The sequence below is a fragment of the Amia ocellicauda genome, chromosome 18 (genome assembly GCF_036373705.1).
Source record: "Amia ocellicauda isolate fAmiCal2 chromosome 18, fAmiCal2.hap1, whole genome shotgun sequence".
Classification (NCBI taxonomy): Eukaryota; Metazoa; Chordata; class Actinopteri; order Amiiformes; family Amiidae; genus Amia; species Amia ocellicauda.
The window spans coordinates 14,777,571-14,800,207 of NC_089867.1; the positions used below are offsets into that span (position 1 = coordinate 14,777,571).

Sequence of the window (22,637 nt, forward strand, 5' to 3'; positions counted from 1 at the left end):
CAGGCCAAGGATGAAAACCTCTCCAAGCTGTCCTTGTCCAAAGGACTGCTGCCCAAAGGGCTGTCTTCCAGCCGCTTCCTACCCAAGGGCACCAAGACGAAGGTGAACCTGGATGAGCAGGGTCGGCAGAAGGTCTCCTTCAGCTTCAGTTTGACCAAGAAGCCGCTGCAGAACCGTTTCCTGGCCCCTCCTAGCCCGGAGAAACCTTCCAGCGAGTCCCAGATCGCTGCTCTGATGACTGCGACTTCGCCCCCCCAGGACAGAGCAGGGCAACCTCAGGACAGCAGGAGCGAGCGAGCAGAGTCCCCGCCGCCTGCTGCCGAGCCCCAGGCGACCTCCCCTGTGATATCCTCGCCTCCCAAACCCAAACTAGACCTGGGGAAGATGCACTTCAAGAAGCATCTCCTCAGTGTCACAGCTAAATATGAAATGGCAGCAGCAGAAGGGGGAGAAGAGAAACGGCAGCTCCCACCCGCACCCAGTGCAGCCCTGGACGAGCCATCCGGACCTGAGCCTGAGCCTGAACTCGCACCCGCTGCCACAGCTGAAGCCACAGAACCCCAGCCGCCTCAGTGCCAGAATGCTGTGACAAAGAGTGGAGAGTCTGTGATGGAGGGCAAAGATGGCCTCTGTCAGCAGAGCCCAGCTGATACTTCCCATATTGGGAAAGAGGACAACTTGGTAGAGAGCCTGAGGAACGCACAGCACCCCGAATCCGCAGAGCCCGGGGCTGGGCATCTCCAGCTAGAGAGTGCACTTCCTGGTTCGGAGTCCGATGGCGACTCTGTGCAGACATCTTCCAGCCACAAATCGGGTGACCCCAGGAGCAGCGTGGCACAGGCAGAGAGCCAGAGCAAGGAGGCGAAGAGCAGCTCCTCGGTTTCCAAAGCAGAAGAATCTGAGAAATCCTCATCCTCGTCCTCACGCTCCAGATCTGAAAAGGACGACCGGCACTCCGGATACTCCAAGTTGGAATCCAGGCACACATCCTCTCGTTCCACAAGGACGGACAGAGACCGGAGGAGGAATAGCAGGAGCAGGTCGCGCTCCCGATCCAGGGGCTCCCGGACAAACTCGTCCTACGCCAGGTCTGAACGGTCTTTAAGGAGTGAGCGGTCGTCGAGGTCAGAGAGGTCACACTACCATGACTCTGACCGGCGGTCCCACCGGAGCTCCCCACACAGGGAGAGGAGCCGTGCATCCCGTTGCCGCAGTGACAGAAGGTCCCGAGACAGTTCGGACTCGGAGGACGAGCGCAGGAGGACTCGTTCCCGGGGCAGTGACTCTAAAAGAACTTCTACCTATTCCACCTCTCACAGGGACTCCAAAACCACCTCATCCTCATCCACCTACTCCAAATCAGACAAGGACTCTAAAACTGCAGAACTGCCTCGCTCGTCAGAGACAGAGAAATCTACACGGTCGCACTCTAGGCCAGACAGAGACTCCCGAAGGACTGTGGAATCTCCGTCTGTCAGACGGAGCTCCCCTGAGGCAGAATTGGACCGCAGAAAGTCTGGCAGCCACTCCAAATCAGAGGGCACTGTGAACTCCACCCATTCCAAACCCACGACGCGCTCTCAGACTTCTGACAAGCAGACCAGAAGAGCCACCTCCAGCTCAGACTCGGAGGAAGAGCAGCAAGGGCTGTACCAGTCACATGCATTGGACAGGTCTTCCTCCGCTTTGAGATCGGACGAAACCAGGGCAGCTTCCACCGGCAAGATGGACAAGGTGGACGTGAAACAGTCATCAGCCTCCAAGCCCTCAGTCCATCAGAAACCAGAGCAGGGGACTACTAGGTTAGCACAAGATACTGAGAGACCATCGCAAATCAAGTTGAACTTAATGGAAATGCTGCCATCACAGATCAATTGTGACAAGCCTGATCCACAGAGCGAACATGGAGGAGAAAGGAAGGAAATGCATTGCTTGGCAAACACCATTGATCTCTTCAAAATGGATAGTGATTCATGCAGTCAAGCTGCTATTCCCAATATTAAAGACTTTCAAAACCTAATTGTGCCTGAACCTGACCCCACTAAGCCCTTAGCAGCTCAGGACTCTGAACAGAACAACCCTCCTGACAGAACAAAGTCCAGTAAGACTGTAAAGACACTGAACTACAGCCTACGTTCCCAGTCTAAATTGCAAAAGCTAGACTCCTCAATAAAACAAGAGGTTGCAAATCCCTCCTGTGACTCCAGACCCGTGTGCCAGCCCAGCCCAGCTCCAGGTACCATTGGGGCCCTTTCTAAGTACTGTGATTCTGATCGTAACACTGAGGCGCCTGAAGCCCTGACCCCTTCTGAACCTTCAGGGGGCAGGCAGCAGGAAGGACCTGATTGTCCAGATAATGATTTAGACTCTCCTGTTCCCCATCACTGCACAGTGGATGGGAGAGAACGGACAGCTGCTGCCCCCTGCGGGCCCCCTTTTGATTCAGGTTCTCCAGCCATCTGTAGCAAACTTCCAGGCTCACTCAAGAGCGCTCCAGTTTCCGTGGTGCCGTCCGGAGACATGTATGCAGAGAACGGGGCAGGCGTGGTCAAGGCTTCTACTTGGGATGAGGCCTCATCAAATGATGTGAGCAACCAAATGGAAGAAGACATGGAAATCGAGGACGACTTCTCCACGACAGAGGAAAAGCCATGTATGGAGGACGGCTGCTCTGTTGAGGCTGTTATGTTCGCAGAAAGCGTTTCTGAAAGACTCCTTCCTGAGTCCACTGAACATTCCTCACAGCAGGTCCAGCTGTTTTTTGACAGGGTATCTGTGCAGGAACGGACACCCCTAGTAAACTGCAATGCCTTCCCCAATGACAAGACAACATCCAGCATAGAGCCACTTTTAGCAATGGACCAGGGTTTACCTTGCACCACACAATTCCCTAATGAGGAAGTGAAATGTCTCCTAGAATGTCACCCAACACAACTCCCTCAGCCAAATATCGTCACGGAGGAACTAGGTCAACATGAGACATATGGTTCGCATGAGGACACTGCCCCTCCGAAAGAGGAGTCCCTTTTTAAGGAGGGTACATACACGATGAAAGATGTACAGCCCAATGTCACAGAACAAATTGGCAATAAAGTTGCACAGCAAAAAGATGAGCCCATTTCTCAAAACTCAAAAAGCAACATGAAAAAATCTCGCTGGGATATTGTGGGACAGGAGACTTCAGACCAAGAAAACTCTCCGAAATGTCCCTCTCTGGAGTCCAGACCTCAGGTTAAAAAGGTCGTCTCAGTGCGAAGGATACAGCTGTCAAAGGAACAGATCTCGGACACTAAGGAAATGTGTATTAAAGTTGAACCCATTCACAAGCAGGGCGGGGGCTCTGTAACATCAACGCACAGCTCGGAGGAGGACTGCCTCCTGGAGACTCGGCCAGTTTCCTCCGTGGAAACTGAGCAGAAGGTCAGACTGGGAGACAACTCTCCCATCAGGACGCAGGCAGATCTCTCTGAGAGGATGTTCAAACCCGAGCCTCTGTCTGTGCCCGCTCAACCCAGTTCTCAGGCCAGGGTAGACATGGAGGAGGAGGACAATGTGGAGAGAGGGCCAGGGTGCAACTCTGTAAGTGACCCTTGGGAATCTCGTCCCTCCTCTGCTGGGGTTGTCGATCGGGAGAGAGAGGGAGCAAGGGACGGTGATGGGCGGGGACAGGTGTCATTGAAGGACAAGCCAGACAGCAGTAGCGTGTCCTCTGAGGGCGAGGACAGCGACACCGAGGAGTCGGACTCTGATTCAGACGACGGCAGCATTCCTCGGAAGCGGCTGCAGTCTGTTGTTGTTGTGCCAAAGAACTCCAGCTTGACCCTGGAGAACCGGGCCCTGCTATCACCCTCCCCCAGCCCGAGTCGCAGCCCTGGGCCGCCCCCTGCAGACTGGGTCGACCACAGCTGGAACGAGCCTAGTGGCCGTGGGGAGGGTGCTCGGAGGGAGATGGGCAGGAGCCACAGCGTGAGTCCTGAGGAACGGCGGCGGGTTCGTACCCAGTTGTTGGAGAGTGGCGAGCGGACTGGTGAAGCATTAACTGTGGAGAAGACATCCTTCCTTGTCTCACAGAGCAACACTGTGGACAGCACCAGCCAGCTAGAGGCTGTGAGGACCCGGGGCACCCAGCACAGCATGGAGCTGACACACCCCCACCCTCATGGCCTTGACAAACCAAAGAATCCAGGGACTCTGGAACCGGCTGTGCCCACTTTCCTCCCGCAGAACTCTTGGGGGGAGCCTGACCCTGTGGACCAGCGACACTATGAGCGGCCAGACAGCTGGCAGGGCAGGAAGTGGGGGAAACGGCTGTCTCAGTACCATCGGGGGGATTTCTCTGACATGGACGGGTTTGGCAGCCGGGACAGCTACAGCCTGGCCTGGGATTACACTCAGTCAGAGCAGCCCAGTAGCACATACCAGCAGCCAGACAGCAGCCATGGGCTGCACCTTGACAGCACCTACCAGCAGCATCCACAGCAGTTCCCCCCAACCCTCCCCCAGGGAGGAAACCCACCGACAGGGCAGCCATGCTGGCAGGGCAATGGCTATTGGGTGCCGCCTGTCTACCTCCCTGTGCCTACGCAGTACCAAGAGCCTGTTTGCCAGGTACACCCCGACTCACTGACCAATGACTACGAAGATGATGGCCGCGGCAAGGCGGTGTCCAGCCAGACCGGGCTGCTTAACAGCATAGTGGCAGTCACGCCCTGTGAGCCACCACCCCCGCCTCCACCCTCCTCCTTCTTGCAGGCCCACGAGATCAGCAGCAACTGCAAGGGCCCGGTCAGTGCCGCTCCCGAGAGCACGGCCGCCCCCGATCTGGGACAGGACGACAGCCGCAAGCCCCACCGAGGCAGAGGTCCCCCCAAGAAGAGACGCCACAAGCTGGAGTCAGACTCTGAAAACGAGGCGGAACTAGGGGCGTCCAAGAAGGAGCGGCTCGGGGAGGCCGACACTGTAGGGACAACCCCAGCCCCCACTGAGGCTGCAGACCACATCCCTGAAGCCCACCGGCCTCTACTCAGCCTTCAGGACTTCCAGGACCCCTACAACTGGAAGGACAGGTCCAAGTACGGGAAGATGCCTCCTTACTTCGACCTGATCGAGGAGAACATGTACCTGACTGAGCGGTGAGTTCCTGGGGTATGAACGCAGGGGGGTATGAACGGTTCCTGCAGCATCACAGTGCTAGCAGGTTTCATCAGTTGCTTTAACAGCTTAGACAACATGGTAACCTGAATCCGAATATGGAAGTAGTTGTGTCAGTGAAGTTGAAGAGCTCAGCTTGGAACTAAACCAGGAAACCACCTCCTGTGCCCCCCCCCCCCCGTACTGGCCTGTCAGCCTTGGGGGAAGGCTTTAGCAGTTCACTTCCTGGAGCAGGTTTTCTTTCTATCCAAATTCATAAAAAAAAGTCTCAATTGTTGAAGCCAAAGGTTAGCCTTCTTCAAAATGACATTCTGCAAAGTCCACTCCTCTATATTATTAACCTGAAGAGTTTGCTGAGCTTCTGCCACATAACTATAAAAATCCTTTGTAGTCGCCTTAACAAAGGGCTGTGTTTCATAAGAGGGGAACTGAATTTTCCATTACTTGAATGAATCCGCCAGCCTTTGTCAATATGATTCAGAACAATATTATTTTCGTTAATGCTGGTTTTTGTTTGAATTCCGGCCCTTTTATTAGAAAGCTGTGAGACCCGAGACTGTTATTGAGTTACGCTCCTGCAGCCGGGGTCTGCAGTACTGCTGGCAGTTTTTCAGCTGGAGACTGACTTAAGCACTTTCGCATTTGGTTCCTGTATTGTTTTTTCTAAGACGTTATTTCTGAATTAGGAAGAACAGAATCCAGTTCCCATAGATTGAATGCATTGAAGAGGGAGTTTTAAATTGGAGACTCATTTTGAAAATGCAGATTTATGACTCAAAGGTCTGCTTTTTCTGTCGAGAATGGTCTCCAGCAATCTGACTACTCTTAATGATTGTGGAAGGAAACGTACTTCATTTAAAATTGGGGTGTTGGCCTTGTAAGTGGGATTTATCGCAACCAAATACAGCCTGGCTAGTGAATGGAGGCTTCTGTTAATTCTCAGAGGTAGTGAAGCTGGGTGAGCTTTAAACTGAGGATAAATATTGTGATCCCACCTACACAACTACACAGTATGTGTGTGCCTGTATAATAGTGCAGAACAAAATGCAAAACAAACACAGAAATTAACATTGTACCAGAGATTGTTCATTATTTGTTTCACACTCTCTCTGTGTACTAGGAAGAAGAGTAAGTCTCACCGGGATATTAAGCGCATGCAGTGCGAGTGTGCGGTACTGACGAAGGAGGAGCGCATGCAGGGGGCGATGGCCTGTGGGGAGGACTGTCTCAACCGTCTGCTCATGATCGAGTGGTGAGTTTTCTTGTGGATTAATGTTGCAATTAAGTTTTGAAAATTGTTTGTTTATTGACTGGGCATTAAGCCCTCCACTGCCCTGAACACTATCTTTATTATCATTCTTACTTGTCTATTGTGTAGAATAAAAAGAAATACCCGCACACTTACTACAGCTCCAAAAAAGAAAAAGTATTTATTTAGCCCATGCTTCACAGGTTTTTAGCAATGTTTCGATCTACCAGAGATCTTCATTGGGATATATTTAATATTGTACCAATTATTATTCATAATAGTATTTATTTCTTTGCAGACACCCCTACCCAATTTAAAAAGACATTTAAAAAAACATAGTAGAGCAAGAGTCAGGGAATATCATCTTTAATTCCAGTGCTCTCCCTCACTGTATTCTCCCTCTCGCTCTCCCTCTATTGGACAATTGTCTCTGCAGTTCCTCGCGGTGTCCTAACGGGGCTTACTGCTCGAACCGGCGATTCCAGCGCAAGCAGCATGCAGACTTTGAGGTCATCCTGACGGAGAGTAAAGGCTGGGGTCTGCGGGCGGCAAGGGACCTGACACCGTGAGTGCAGAGCTAGGGCCGTGGGCGGCGGGCGGCGGGGGATATGGGAATTTTGAGTGTAGCTAGGTTGTGGGGGGAGAGGGACTGATAGGTTGGAATCTTCCGTGGTCCTGGGAGTGGTGGGATTAGGGACTAGAGGATGACGTGGGGGGGGGGGCATATCTTGATGTAAATGAATATCATCTCAGTGTTGTCTCCGTGTTGATCGAGGGATCCTTTAAGAAATGAATGATTTCTTCTGAATTTCTGACTAATATAATGCCCCCCACCCCACCATCCCGGATCCAGGAACACCTTTGTTCTGGAGTACTGTGGAGAGGTGCTGGACCACAAGGAGTTCAAGACCCGTGTTAAGGAGTACGCACGCAGCAAGAACATCCACTACTACTTCATGGCCCTGAAAAACAATGAGGTGAGCAAGAGGGACACAGAGGGAGATGGAAGGGTGTGTCAGCCGGTCCTCCTCGTACTGAGAATGTGTGGCAATTTTTTAATTTTTTTAAATGGCTGCCAAGAAATGTTAAAGCAATATTTCTGCATGGAAAAAAACTCAAAATATAATTTATTGGAAAGATTTGATGACATTTGAAATGGAAGATGTTTGTGTAAACTATTTATTTCTACTTCATAAAAACTGTCAAGGTTAGTTTCATTTAAAATTTAAAAATGTTTTAATTATGATAATTTAAATAAAATCTGGGTAGAATCTCCAGCCAATTTTGACCAATTCTTGGGAATCTACAGGAGTGTTCTAGAATGTTTCAGAGGTTAAAGGGGTTAAAGGAGGAAAGCTGGATCTCTGTTGTAATTTATTTAATTTTGGGGTGGGTGGGATGAGCTTGGAATGATAACCAATGGAAGTGGACGAGGACGGCCAGTGGGCACAGCAGGGTGCCGAGGGCAGTTTGGTACTGTACTGTTCTGTTCGGTCACTGAAAAATCCCACTATTTTAGACATTGCTTGGAAGTTTGTATAGTTATTGAAGAACCTCCAGAAACATTACTGAGCGATGGTTTGTTTTATTGCATTTAATTTGTCTAGTTTTGGATCTATTAACCTTTATCGTTCGGATAAATGGCTTGATGTCTGTAATGTGAAGTGTCTGGTAGCTATAAGCTATGTAACTATGTAATCCCTTTTTGTGCACGTCTGTCCTTCTTTCTAGATCATCGACGCCACCCTGAAAGGGAACTGCTCCCGATTCATGAACCACAGCTGTGAACCCAACTGTGAAACACAAAAGGTGTGTGAGAGGGATTGACTGACATGATTATTTTTTTTTTGGTTTGATTATATACAGTATCCCCCACCCCCTGAAAGCACGCAAACAGAGAATCTGCAGATCTATAGACGATCTAGGGAAACCTGTAAGCGTCATAGGTTTGAAAAGCCCGTTGTATCCTTGCGTGTGACCCTTGGCCTCCTGTGTGCATCGTCAGAAACCGGGCTGCTCCGAGGCTCAAGTGTTTTTGCAGTGAACGTGTCAAATGCTGATCAGTGTCCACAATTGTACAGATTTAGTTTTTGATTTGCTTATGTAAATGGGTCGGCAAAACCCAGGTCGCAGATATTCTCCGATTATTAGAACAGAAGCCCAGTCCTCGGTAAATGGCCCGCCCTCCTTCCCTGCAGCGGCTCGAGCAGCCCTGTGACGGCCGGAGCAGGATCAGTACCGCGGTGTGGCCGGCGGCCTCCGCTCTGCTCAGCCATTGTTTCCCAGGGAGATGGCAGGGCTCTGGCGGTGTTGCTAGGTGACAGATTAGTAGGAGCTGGGAGAGTCGGGTTCCTGTTTGTTTTTGTTGCTTTTTTGTTTGTCATCAACAAACTGGGGTGATTTCTTTAGTCAGCACTACACTACGTTGAACAGGGCCAAGGAGAGGGGCACACTTTGCACCATTAAAACACATTACAGTAATGCTCCTTGTTCCCCCTGCCACTCAGACTAATTGAGCTAATCAGACTCACGTAATAGGAGTCAAACCCAGTGTCCTGCAATCAGTTATTTTATAGCAGCTAGCAGAGTCCCTGTACCCCTCGGTATAATTTTCAGAGCCTCTCGCAGTCATGAGATAAGACTGACTGGCCTTTACTGCTTGGCCTGGTAAACGCATATGAAATGTGTAGATGTAGAGATGCAGTTTATTTAGGGTACATGCACAAGTCTGGATGGTGGACATTGTGCTCATTGTCTCTCTCCCTCTCTCTGCAGTGGACTGTAAATGGCCAGCTCAGAGTGGGCTTCTTCACCACCAAGGCTGTTCCTGCTGGCACCGAGCTCACCTTCGATTACCAGTTCCAGAGATACGGGTGAGCCTCTGCCCTCGGCACCCCCTGTGTCCCGGCGCCCACAGCTCTCTCCCTTCCCACCTCCAGTGCCCCTGTCCTGTGCTGTGATTGCACTGACCCCTGACCCTGCCTGTCTGTCCCTTCACAGGAAGGAGGCCCAGAAGTGTTTCTGTGGGGCGCCCAGCTGCCGCGGGTTCCTGGGCGGAGAGAACCGGGTCAGCATCCGCGCTGCTGGCGGCAAGATGAAGAAGGAGCGGACCCGCAAGAAGGACTCTGTGAGTGAGCCGACCGACAGTCTCCCGTGTCTCTCTCCCTCTCCCCCGCCTCTCTGTTGAATGCTGAGCGCTCTGTACTGCCCCCTGCAGGTGGACGAGGAGCTGGAGGCGCTGCTGGAGAATGGCGACGGGCTGTCGGATGAGAAGCAGGTGGTCTCTCTGTGCCGGCTAATGGTGCGGGTGGAGACCATGGAGCAGAAACTCACCTGCCTCAAACTCATACAGGTGAATGCTTATAACATTTCTGTGTCAAAACATTGCGGTGTAACTAAATTTGTTCATGGATTGTCTTTTTAATGCACAGCTTGATCGGTGTAAACGTAACGAGCTTGTCTGCCTGCATGTTGTCGTGCTCTTCAGAACACGCAGAACCCAGCCTGTCTGAAGCAGTTCCTGGATCACCACGGGCTGTCCCTGCTGTGGATCTTCATGGTGGAGCTGTCTGAGGGCAAGGGCAACTCCAGCAACAACATCAAACTACAGCTGGAGGTGAGGGGCACGAGAGCCTGCAGTGGGACACAACTTATAATGATTTTAATTTAACTTTAATTAATGTTCCTTATTTAGATCTGTTGAGTCCAGATAGTGTCTATTTAAAATGAACAGATACATTTTAGTTTAAAACTGCAGTTATTGTACTTTCTGTGCTTTGATGCTTGTCCAATCATAACTAAAGCAGGGCGGCAGTGGATGGTGGCCTGATGGGGTCAGTGATCAGTGTGGTGTCCTACCCTCTCTTTGCAGATCATGAAGAGCCTATCAGTGCTCCCCATCTCCACCAAGAACATGCTGGAGGAGAGCCGTGTGCTGCACTTCATCCAGCGCTGGGCCCAGAGCAAGACCCTGCCCCCGGCCGTGGAGCTGGACGGCTACTCCAGCGAGAACACTTCCCGTGCCCAGACGCCCCTCAACACCCCCGACGGGCCCCCCAGCAAGCCAGGCCCCGAGCTGGACAGTGATACGCCCAAGAGGGCTGTGTACCGCCGGCTGAAGATCATCAGCGAGAACAGCATGGACAGTGCGCTCTCCGATGCCAGCAAGGCCTCTGACGGCAAGGAAGACGAGGAGGAGGAAGAGGAGGAGGAGGAGGAGGAGGCTGAGGCTGACTCCTCGCAGGCTGACCCTGCAGAGAGCAGCCAGCCCAGACTTGAGCCCACAGGAGAGCCCCAGGCTGAGGGGGATGGCCAAGTCGGGATAGAGAGGCCAGAAACGCAGGAGAGCTCAGAACCCCCGGAGGTTTCAGACGGCACTCAGGCTGGGACTGAGAGCCAGGAGGCCGGGGTGGCTGTTGCTGAGGTGCCGGAGGGGGGAGTACAGCACAGCCAGGTCGAGGGAGCATCAGAGGAGCCCAAGTCCGACTCGCAGGTCTCTCCGCTAGAGGACGGTCTGCCTCCTTCAATGGAGGACCCTGACAAAACGGAGGAGATGTCTGCCCACAGTCTTCCCCCTGCCCCAGATGATGAGACCATGGTCGTTGAACTGACTCCTGCGGAGGAAACGGTGGCAACAGAGGTGGTAACCACTGCAGAAACGATTGTCCCGGAGACCATCGGCGCGGCGGAGACTGTGGCCGTGGAGACACCCTCCCAAGACGAGGAGGAGGGCGTGTCAGACGTGGAGAGTGAGCGTAGCCAGGAACCCCCACACAAGGTGGTGGACATCAGTGACATGGCCTCCCGCCTGCTGGACAGCTGGAAAGACCTGAAGGTACCACCCCAAGACTGCTGCCCAGTCAGCGCACACTCACTCTGCTTACACGTATACCGAACCAACGCCTACGGCCTGGCGCACTGAGCTCCTAGAGCACCATGTGTACTTTGCATTCCTGTTAATGTAATTATTTATTGGTGGGTCATGGTTGCCCATTAGAGCTCAACCTTCTGCTCCCCCTTCACAGTTGTAAATGCGGTATCCTGGCATATCGCCCACTACTCTGTAGTTTAGCAGTTCATCCCACACACCTCACTCTTTCTGTAGTTAAATCAATAAATAAATAGTGTGAAACTCTCCTGAGACAGAGCCAGCTAGAAGGCCTTGTAGGGCCACATGTCCCTCTATGAGGCAAGACTGTAGACTGCCTGAAAGCACCCTTGCTCAGTTAGATCAGCAATGAGTTTTCACAGTTTGGTTAAACTGAGGATCTGCAGGTTTGAACTGGAGGCATAACAAGCTGGTTTCATTTCCAATAGTACTGACTCTCGCTCTCTCTCTCTCTGCAGGAGGTGTACAGGATACCGAAGAAGAGCCAGGTGGAAAAGGAACCTGCTGGTATGTGCTCCCCCTCTCCTCCGCTTTATTGATCTGGCTCAAATTGTGTTGTGTATATTTAAAACCAATTAAGTCATTCTTGCTGAGATGCTGTTGTCGTCTCTGATTGCCTTGTCCCTAAGGGTGCTGCCGTGGGTTAACTCTCATCCCTCTCCTCTTCCCCTGGTCTTGTAGAGCGCAGTCGGGATGGACCGAACTCCCGGGACCCTCCCCTGACACCTCGCACCCCCTCCGGGAGCCGCGAGAGGGACCGGGACAGGGAGAGGGACAGGGAACGGGATCGGGACAGAGATCGGGACCGGGACAGGGAGAGGACCCCCCGGAGTGCAGAACGCCGCCGTCGCCGATCCTCCCTCTCCCCCCCGTCCTCCGCTTACGAGAGCAGCCGACGCAGGAGCGATGACCGGTGAGAGACGGGGACAGGATAACTGTGGCAGAGGAGGGAGGGGAAAGGGAGTAAAGAGGGGGGGAAGAGGACAGTGAAATGGAAGGTAGAGAGAATGGGTCGAAGAGTAGAAGGTATGGCCGGAGACATGGAGATGAGAAATTAAAGGGAGAGAGGCAGGCTCTCCCAGGCTGGAGGCTCTGCAGCCCTCAGGGTGTGTAATGCCATTGTTTATCTCATTAACATGGGTGGCAGGTATTTAGAAAGGCCATTCCACTTACAACCCACAGGTGGCACTGCAGGCTGCCTTTTAGTTACATGTGACTTGCAGAGTTTGTTCAGGTCAAGGGAAGTCTAGGAGATGTATGCAGAGATTTTAAAGTCGGAGTCTGCTAGAGACTGACTATTTTGATATTGTGTTCATACTGTGTAATGAGGAAGAGGTTATGCTTTGAGCAATATAAAATCCAGGTGGGGTGAAATAAGTCCTGTAGGCACTGTAGCTCAGAATGCCTGTTTGTTGTACAGTAATCAGAGCACTGTAGATGAGCCCCCATCCCTGTCCCTTCTCCCTCAGGTACGACCCCCCCAGCAGCAGTAAGAAGAAGGGCCGGACAAAGGAGCGCAACAAGCTGTCGACAGAGGAGCGGCGCAAGCTGTTCGAGCAGGAGGTGGCGCAGCGGGAGGCGCAGAAGCAGCAGCAGCTCCATACCCTGGCCGTGGGCTCTCCCATGACCTACGACCCGCTGGGCTATGCTTCCAGCCCACACCCCAGCTTCATGGGGTACCCGCCCGGATACCCCATCCAGACCTACGTGGACCCCACCAACCCCAATGCGGGCAAGGTGCTCCTGCCCACCCCCCCAGTGGAGCCCATGTGTGGCACTTTGCCCTATGAACAGACGCCCCCCCAGCCTCAAACGTTGCTGCCCGAGCCCGGCCTCACCTCGCCCTCTCCCACCTCCCAGCCCCCTCCTGTTTCAGCGGTCCAGCACGTGCCTGCACCCCTGGAAGTCCCCAGCACGCCCCAGTACGTGCAGCCCAGCATGCCGCAGGACCCTGCCCTGGCCCTCCTCTCCGTGCCTCCGCAGGTGCCCAGTCCGCAGGTGCAGGCCCCGCAGAGCTACGCCCTCTGGGACCCCAGCACTCAGCAGGCCCTGGCCGTGCAGGCCCCGCCGCAGCCCTACCAGTCCGCCCAGCCCCAGACTGCCATCTACTACCCAGGCCAGCCCTGCCAGGCAGTGTACAGCATCACTACACCGTACCCGCAGGCCAGCACGCCCGTCATACAGGTGAGTCTCTCCCTCTCCTCCCCCACTCACTGTGCATTTGATGTGTATTTAGGCCTGTATTTGTGTATAGCTTTTTTTAGCTGTGAAGGGGGATTTGCACAAATGCGACTCCCCAGAGTGTCAGGAAGTAGCCTCCTGTACACTTCTCCCTGAGTGTCAGTGCTCCTTCCACACGATACAGCAGGCACCGGTGTTGGCACACTCTGAGGTGGGGAGCGGTTCTTCCGTTCACCTTGCCTGACTTCTCTCCCTCGAGGCTGCATTAGTAGGTTCTGCCACATCCATCACCTAAGATTTGCATCTTGTTTAAAGCTTGTCAAGTCAGCTGTGACTGCCGGCCTCTACCTGATGAAAGCACCCAACAGCCAAAAAAAAAAAAAAGCAAAAGGATCCATGCTCACTATTCTGCAATCAACAATAGCAGTTTGTCATCAAAACAGTGCTGCCGATCAGTGACAGCCTGTTATTAATTCTTGAAATGTGTCCAGCCATCTGTCAGCGTTCCCACTCTGAATCGCGTTGTACCACAAAAAGCTGTCACGTCAGTGTGAAGCTTTCTTGAAATAGGATTTAATTTTTTCTTGGAGGGATTGTGATTGTAAATGTCCTGTTTGTGTGTGGCGTGGCGGTGTCTCCCCGCTCTCTGCCTCTCCCGGTGTCAGTGCTCGTCCTCAGTCTCCCCCTGCTGTCTCTCTGCAGAGCTATGCCCAGCCGGTGGCCAGCTTCCTGCAGGGCCAGCAGGTTTACGGTTCCCACCAACAGGGCATGGTGGTGCAGCAGGAGGGCGCGGTCACCACCATCGTCACGGCCCAGCCTGTGCAACAGGTACGGCACCGCTGTTACTTCCTGTATGAGGGCCGTTGTGGTTACTCTTAAGACATTTCTGTAAAATGTTGTCTTCTGGTTGTGGTTACTCTTATTTCTGATAGTGTTGTACTGTGCTATCCTCCCCCCCCCAATAGGAGCTGATGGTGTCCAACAGCCTGATGGACCTCCCCCCCCCTTCGCCTCCCAAGCCCAAGACCATCGTGCTGCCGGTCAACTGGAAGGCAGCGCGTGACCCTGAGGGCAAAATTTACTACTACCATATCATCACCAGGTAGGAGCTCACCTCTGACCCCTGCCCCCTGCCTGAGATAATTCATCTCTAGCTCATGTCTCTTCATACTGACTGCACTTCAATCTCTTCTCGCCCAATCTGGTCCTGAAATCTCGATTTCCAGAGCACGTTTTCACAGCCGCCTCCATCCCTGCGTGCGGCTGTAATATTGGTACTTGTGGTGGAGTGGCGTCTTGTGGGTTTGAATGAAACTAAACATTGTTGCTGTAAGGTGCTTTAATCACGAGGGTTTATGGTTTCTGTGCAAAAACTCCCCGTATCTCAACTACTGTTAAACTGCCATTCAAAGTTTCTCTAAAAATCTTTCCCATCAAATAATAAGTAACCCTATCATAGGTCCGCCCCTCCTCCTGGAGAGGAGATTGGAGAGGCCTGGCCATGGGAGACGTTTTGATGCGGCACATTTGATAAAACTGCCCCTGATAGCAACTCACATGTAGGCTCTTGACGCCTGATGTTGGATTGTGATCCTCCAGGGGGGTGGCGGGTTATAGCGAGGCAGTGAAGAAACGCAACTTCCATCTGTTTTTTTCCATGTAGAATAAGATTTTCTTCCTTTTAAAACTGCCTGATGGAGGTCCAGATTAAGTAGGCCATTAAAGAAAGCTGAACTTTTTAGAAGGATTTTTTCCCCCCAAAGATTTAGAAGATTTTTTAAGAGGTTTGCCCGTAACTGATGCTCTGTTCTACATTATGGCAGCCACCCAATTCCGATGCTGTCTGCGCTGTGGTGTCTGCTGCCTAGGCTGTGCGGAGTGACTGTGTTGATGGTTGTTTGTGTGTCTGTGCCCACACTTCCCCCCCCCCTTCCAGGCAGACACAGTGGGACCCCCCGTGCTGGGAGGGTGGCAGCGATGACGCCAGCGTGGATCACGAGGCTGAGATGGACCTCGGGACGCCCACGTATGACGAGAACCCCACCAAGGTAACCTTTGACCACTGTAAACCATTAATAGGCAAGTTATAAGACCCCTCTAGAAGAGCTGTGGAAGCCCCCAGTAGGAGAGGCCTATCTTTCTGTTATAGACGCATGGCAGTGTGTTAACATTTAGTTCAGCTTTATGGATTCATTACAGGGATACACTAGTTCTGCCAAAGCTGCCGTCATGTAGGATCACATAGGATTATGCAGAATATTGCAAAGGAGAAATATAAACAAAATACAGATGCTTACAAAACATTTAGTCTTTAACATGTACAGAAAGTGTTGTTGATATTGAGTATTAATATCATCCTTTTGACATTTTTTTTATGTACTTTTTTTAGTTTCTGTCCACATACTATCTGTTTTTTTGTTGAGGGTGCAGTCCTCTCTGAAAATTACAGAGAATTTAGTTTTTATGTAAATCAATCTGGGGAAAATTAATAGGTTTTGAAATGCAGCACTTCAAAGGAAACCTCAAAAAGTGGGCAGAACCAGCAACAAAACCAACAAAAACTAAAAAACGCGACTGAACAAAAGAAGAACACAATCGCAAATCTGGTGTCCTCTCTGCCCAGCCCGGCCTTTCTGCCAGGTCTGTCCTGGCTTGTGTGTTTGCATTCAGATGTAGATGGTTGGTCACCGTGTCTCGGTCTCAGTGACGCGAGGACATGTGTGGTTTTCTGGCCCCGTTGTGGTCAGCCCAAGTGGAGGTTGACTCTCCCTTCTCTCTAATCGTCAGACATCTGCAGCGGCACCAGCAAGGCGTGTGTGTCAGTGTGTTTGTATTAGTCTGCGAGTGTTTGTGTGCTGCAGTCTCCCTCCTCCGTCTCTCTGTCCTCTGGTGCTTGATGGTAATTGGGCCCAGGGCAGTGATTCGGGCATTAGAGCACAGAACACAAATGTCATTAATTTATTGTTGGTTTCATTAAAAAAAGAAGTGGATCATTGTTTTAATAAATATCAAACGGCTTCACAAAGGAGAGCGCGCTGGTATTTCTTAAGCATCCTGTCTTCTGATCAGCACAGATGATGTCATGGCCAATGTGTTACAGATGTCCTCTTGCAGGGGCCAGAGCCCTGCAACGGTAACCATCTCCGTGATTATATATTTGTTTATCTTTCTTTTGTCTATTGTTGTCTTGTCCTCTTTCTCATTTACCTCTCTCTCATTCTGCCCTGTGACCTCCTCTCTGCCCTCAGTGTCTCTTCACCAAGTAGGGGCTGCAAGCAAAGCAGTTACACATATTAAAAATAAGTACAGGTAGAGATGGAGAGTAACCCGTGTGTGCGTGTTGAGTAGAGTGTGTGTAACCCATGTGGTGCAGAGAGGGGAGAGCAGGGGGGCGCTGGGTACAGAGCTGTGCGGTCTGTCTTTAATTAACAGCGCAGCCAGAAACAGGGCGGAGTCAGCCTGGCTTTGATTGTGTTGTTGTTCCTGTTCTGCATCTCTGTGTGTGTGTGTGTGTGTGTGTGAGTCTACAGCCATTCTTCAGTGCTGTCTGTAAATCTGCTTCCATAGACGCATGACTTCTTGCTGGGTCTTGTCCATTTCCGCCTGGCACCAGCTCCATCTCGGCCAGTCCTCAGTGCAGCCAATCCAGTGGCCCGGGCCATGGACTGGACCGGGATGCTTACAGGTGCTCTGTGCAGTTTCTACTATGGGCAGTGATGGCTTCCTTGCCTCCTGCTCACCTGATAGAAGCAGGCAGTTCCTGCCTCCCCACCTCCTTCCTCATCCCTCTCTCCTGGCTCCTTGGGTCACAAAGGAATAATCCTTTAAAATGCACACTGGGTCCCGCTTCGAATGCCAAAACCTTTTGCCTTAGATCTTGAGCAGCCTGAATCCATAAAGGGGATTATGGTTAGATGTGTAGCAGAGCCGCCAGTCTGGAAGTCGTTGCATAAAACAATGCAAATGTGCGTCTGTCCAGTTGTTTTTTTTCAGCGCCCTAATAACTCTTTACATTTCCATGTATAAATGCGAGGATAAAGTTAAGAAATGCAGACCACACACTAAACCCCTCCTCCGTTTTATGTCCGTTTTTTCCTGGTGTGATCTGGCTGACTGAGGCCTGTGTGATTGTCAATGTAACAAAGGAACGGCCCGAGGAATATTGTCAATGTGAGGGAATGTCTGCTGGCACTTTGGTTTGGTTGGCATTTTTGTGGGTTGAAAATTACTGACTGTTGGAAGCAAAGCAAATATTTAAAGCTTATGGGATTTATGGTTATTTTTTTACAAGGTTCTTGTTTTTTTTGGTGTGTTTTTTATTTAACAATATACCATAACTGGAAAGTATAGCTATTGTCTACAAGTAGTAATTAAAGTCTGCTTTTAGATGTGATCTGGGTCTGTTGGAAGAGGCGCAGGGGCAGCACTAGTGGTCTCCTGTCTCGGTACGAGTTTCCTTTTTTGTGGTTAAGCTTCAGAGAGCAGATGCTTCTAGCTGCTCTGAGCTTCGTCTCCGGACCGATGCTCATCACTGTTGTCCTCTTGGTCTCCAGTTCTCCACAAAGGCAAAGACGGCCGAGGCGGACACCTCCAGTGAGCTGGCGAAGAGGAGCAAAGAGGTGTTTCGCAAAGAGGTGAGATCCCCCCCCTCCTCTCCGCCTATTACAGTCTCGGCTCCTCGTGGGGTGCCCACAGCACCTCCTGCTTTTTGATCCCACTGGATAATTCAATTCATTTAGTTTGGCTTATTCTGATTTGCTTCCCTCTAGAACTGCGTGGGTTATAGTGCATTATAGTGTAAAACCGGAGTTAAAGAACAAAGAGATGGTGACCGAGGGGTAGAGCTGCTCTCCTGGTTTTCTCTTCATCGTCTCCCTTTCTCCCTCTCCCCCAGATGTCCCAGTTCATCGTGCAGTGCCTAAACCCCTACAGGAAGCCGGACTGCAAGCTGGGCCGCATCAGCAACACGGAAGACTTCAAGCACCTGGCCCGGAAGGTGAGCGGCCCCTGGGGTGATGGTGTGCAGTGAAAAAAGAGTTTAAAAAGTGAAACTGTGCATCAAGTTGGTCAATTTTTAATAAAAAGGTTTTTGTAAATAAGGGAAATGTTTTGCAAGATAATTCAAAAACCACTTGGTAACTGGTATTCGTGATGTTGCTGTGTTGCAGCTGACCCACGGCGTAATGAACAAAGAGCTGAAATCCTGCAAGAACCCAGAGGACCTGGAGTGCAACGAGAACGTCAAGCACAAGACCAAGGAGTACATCAAGAAGTACATGCAGAAGTTCGGGTCTGTGTACCGGCCCAAGGAGGACACCGAGGTGGACTAGCGCCCCCCGCCGCAGTCCTTGTCCAGAGACTCGACTCTCACCGCGAGACGGGACGGGACAGGATTCGCCACGTTAGGGGGGTGGTGCAGGGCCACCGCAACCTGCTCCTCTAGAACCCCTCTCCCTTCCTCCCCCTCCCAGCCCGTGGTGCACACGGACGGACATGCAGATAGGAGGCGGGTGTCACTGCCCGGGCGGTGCTCGGAGGGGAGGTGCGCGGTGGCGGTCCATGCGGATGGAGGAGCCCGTTGCTCGGGGCAGCGTGGGCCCTCACTCGCTCGCAGACCCCCCTCCCACACATCGATTCATGGTTCCATTTCACAGTCTGAATGAACGAAAGAGAGAGTGTGAGAGAGAGAGAGACCTCCCCCATCTCCACCTCTGCTCCCCTGCTGCCCGTGAGGAGCTTCTCACAGGACACAGCTGCAGGGCCGCTTCAGTGTGTGGGGTTCACGATCGCTGTGACTGACCGACTAGCTCTGCTCAGATTGTTTTTTATTTTATTTTTATTAGTATAATAATGATGAATACTGTTATGATCAGGATACCTATCCTAACCCTGTTTCGCACAGCTTTTTTTCCTTTTAAACTGTGAATACAATCCTCCAGTGTCCGACCACAGGGGTGGCGACACTTTCTCGGACGACGTTCTCGGCCGATCTCTCGTGTCGGTGGCCAGTTTCCCCTCCCGGAGCTCGTGCGCTCCCCCCCACTCCCTCTCTCTCTTCCCGGTGTGCCCTGCCACGGCTCCCCCGGTTTGAATTGCAAAAGACAGCGGCGGGCCTCGGAGCGGTGGGTGGCTCTGCCCAAGGATTGTCATAGGGATGGTGCTTTTAAAAACTCCCTTCATTGAAGTCGTCTGGCAGCCCCCTCAGCAGCAGGCCTGTGTGCGTTTGTGAAGCCCCGCCCCTTGCCAGACTGGGTGATAGAAATCTCATTGGGATCAGACCCTGAAGAACGGACAGGGTACCAGAGTGTGCCATCGGCAAGACCTTGGGACTGTGTCTTCGAATTAAAAAAAAAAAAAAAAAAAAATTATATTTATATCAGTTTTTGTAGGATTTTACTTGATCAGAAACCTGAAGCTTTTAAAAGCCTAACATCTTGTCTGCTGGTTTTCTCAGAAGAGAAGTCTGGGTGGAGTCTTGGAGATTCGCGGAGCCGTGCTCGGTGGGGCTGTGTTGTCAATGCTATACACACAGGTACAGACATCATGGTGACGGACATTTCTGCATGGCTGCTCCGGTCATGCCGTGGGATTTGACCCTGAGAATAGAGTGGCTGTGTGTTGTGTCCAGGGCTGTCCAACACTGTCTCACTCATTCATTTCTATAGTTTTCACTTTTCTTTCCTCTTCAAACGATATTGAATTCTCAAGCAATATTTCACCCCAGTGGTTTGAGGTAAAAAGACATAGAATAAAGTAGATGAAGACACAAGTGATTTTGCAATTGCTCTGGCCCTGGTTCTCGATGCTCGGCATTCTAGAATACATGCCGAAATAGTCAATATGTGTGCAGGTCGATTTCCTCTCTGGCACGTGGGCTCCAGTCTCTGTAGATTCCTTTCCTGGGGAGGCTGCAGCCTTTTGTAATTTTCCCCAAGCATCCCACCTCTGCTAAATCGGTCTAATTACAGGAATGAATTGTAATGCTTCTCGGCAGACTGCGATGCATTTTGGAAGCGGTCTGCTGTAATCATTCTGCTCTAATCATAGTGAATAAAATGTAAAAACCTTGGATTTAAGTGAGAAAATGAATAATTGAATTGGTTAGTGAATCTCTCCAGGACTGGGGTTGAATGCAATGCCTCTGACCTGACCCGACCAGTGAGAGCCGGGGACCGTGCGTCTCTGGGCACTGTACTTCTGCACGCTGTTCAGCACGCCTCACTGCTCGGCGAAGAGCAGGTCACACACGTATTGGAATTATGGGTGATCGGCAAGAGGGATGGTTGAATGATTAGTTTTCTTCTGTTATCTTGAATGTAGAGGGTGGGCAGCAGCGTGTTTGGGGGCGGGTTATTTGGGTGACTCCTTGTGGGGCGTCTGCAGTCCTGCCTGCCTGGATGTGCACAAGGCAGGAGGTAGATTATACTCGCTGGCAGTCCGGTGAAAACCTGCACCATGTTCATTGTGTTTTTTTAATTTTTTTATTTATTGACTTCGAAGCAGCATTACAGGCCTAAGTGTGCAGCCCTGCAGGCGTGTTCTCTGTGCGTTTCCTTTTTGGGGTTGGGGGGGAGTGGTTTGGGGGCGATCGTTTGAAACGAGATCGAGGGTCAGAAATCTTTGTCAACACCAGAACACCAGCTGTGAGAAGACTCACCTCCTACATGTCTGTCTGTCCATCTGTGTGTCTGTTCCTCTCTCTTTCCTTTTGCTTTTAACTACATTAAACTTTCCCAACACATGTATTATATTCCTTTGACATATATGTGAATATATTGATTTTTGTTTTGTTGCGTGTTCAAAAAAAAAAAAAGCAAAGAATTCGAAAGATTATTGGTCCAGGTTTTAAAATGTAAATATATTATTATTATAGTAATAATAATCATAATAAAGAGGGAATAGCTATTTGAAGCTAGTTGTAGAGGTTAGTTGACTGACTGACACTCTCACTGCTCCCCCTCAGCCCCTTCATTAGTTAAAGGTTAAAGTTACAGTATTTTATTGATCTCTGCTTTTTTTTTTTTTTTTGGGTCATTTTAGTTCTGTTCCTATTTTTACTGAGAAACCCAGATTTCTATGTATGGAGGAGTCTCATCTCCTCTCCTCTCTGGACATTGTCATACTGAGTGTAAAACATTTTAAAAATGAAAATAAACTTTTTTGTAAAAATTAAACTAAAAGCAACCTTTTTTTTATTTTATTGAGGTCTTGATTTTAGTTTCTTGAGAGACGTGTTAAAGCAGGTTAGTGAAGAAGGCCGCTCAGTGGCACTAGCAGGCGTGTGGGTGCGTCTGTCTCTCGTGTGTTCTGAAGATGCTGGAGAGGCCAGGATGGTGAGAGTGGGCTGTGCACTCTGTTGTGCTTTAACTTGAACAGTGCAGGGCTGTAGAAATGCTCTCTCGAGGGTAATTGCCAGCACATGCAGACCTCAATCAAGCTGTTGGCTCTTTACATATGTAAAAAGCAACAGTCGAACCCAACAGACTGGGTGAATGTGCTGTTTCTCAGCAGTAAAGACTGGAACTTTGGAAAGTCTGTGACCTGACATTCCCCAAGAGCCGCCTCCCCCAGCCCCTGTATGTTTGCCATGCCGTCGCACAACCTGGCCTCTTCTCACCCGTGGGCTGGTAGAATTAACAATAGCCCATTTCCTCCAACTGCACTCCTGTCACCGCCCTGTTCCCATATCTAGGATAAATACACAAATGCCACAACAACCGCGGCCCAAACAAACGTGAAACACAATTGTTAAGGTACACTGCTTCGGTGGAAGCAACCCTTCGGATTCCAGTGAACCAGGCTTCAGCGCTTTACAGCAGAGAACGAGCTGCTCGGGGAGGAAAGTCGCAGCCAGTTAGTTTCACTTCGCTTTATTTTTGCAACGGCACACACTTTTATACGTCAGAAGTCTGTTTGGCAAGAGTTTCGGGGCAGGACATATTACAGATCTAGTTGCATGGTCTGCCTAGCAGTAGATGACGAGACTCGATCTTATTTCTGGTTGGTCTGAAGAGCAGCATGTATCTTGTTTATGTAGTCAGCTCTGAGTTCTTCCTCAAAATATAGGGAGTTTTGGCCAAAGCCCTTGAAAAATGTATATAATAATAGCTTAATAATTCCCAACATCATTACACAAGCATGACTCATTTAATTGAAACCTTGAGCACT

The 22,637-nt window shown here is 50.8% G+C and overlaps 1 protein-coding gene across 1 annotated transcript in view; it reads left to right on the forward strand.

Annotated features, from left to right (window-relative positions):
- The window catches only part of setd2 (SET domain containing 2, histone lysine methyltransferase), a 34,929-nt gene extending 15,095 nt beyond the window's left edge, over positions 1-19,834 (forward strand). Inside the window, exons 4-22 of the mRNA XM_066691286.1 lie at positions 4-5,132; positions 6,272-6,403; positions 6,837-6,965; positions 7,254-7,377; positions 8,132-8,209; positions 9,176-9,273; positions 9,401-9,527; positions 9,618-9,752; positions 9,888-10,016; positions 10,272-11,234; positions 11,747-11,795; positions 11,970-12,201; positions 12,758-13,472; positions 14,172-14,297; positions 14,435-14,571; positions 15,406-15,517; positions 18,023-18,103; positions 18,364-18,465; positions 18,638-19,834. Of these exons, the coding sequence (XP_066547383.1) occupies positions 4-5,132; positions 6,272-6,403; positions 6,837-6,965; positions 7,254-7,377; positions 8,132-8,209; positions 9,176-9,273; positions 9,401-9,527; positions 9,618-9,752; positions 9,888-10,016; positions 10,272-11,234; positions 11,747-11,795; positions 11,970-12,201; positions 12,758-13,472; positions 14,172-14,297; positions 14,435-14,571; positions 15,406-15,517; positions 18,023-18,103; positions 18,364-18,465; positions 18,638-18,799 (8,760 nt within the window). The 3' untranslated portion in view covers positions 18,800-19,834. The remainder of the gene's footprint in view (positions 1-3; positions 5,133-6,271; positions 6,404-6,836; positions 6,966-7,253; positions 7,378-8,131; positions 8,210-9,175; positions 9,274-9,400; positions 9,528-9,617; positions 9,753-9,887; positions 10,017-10,271; positions 11,235-11,746; positions 11,796-11,969; positions 12,202-12,757; positions 13,473-14,171; positions 14,298-14,434; positions 14,572-15,405; positions 15,518-18,022; positions 18,104-18,363; positions 18,466-18,637) is intronic.
- The last annotated feature ends 2,803 nt before the right edge of the window (positions 19,835-22,637 follow it).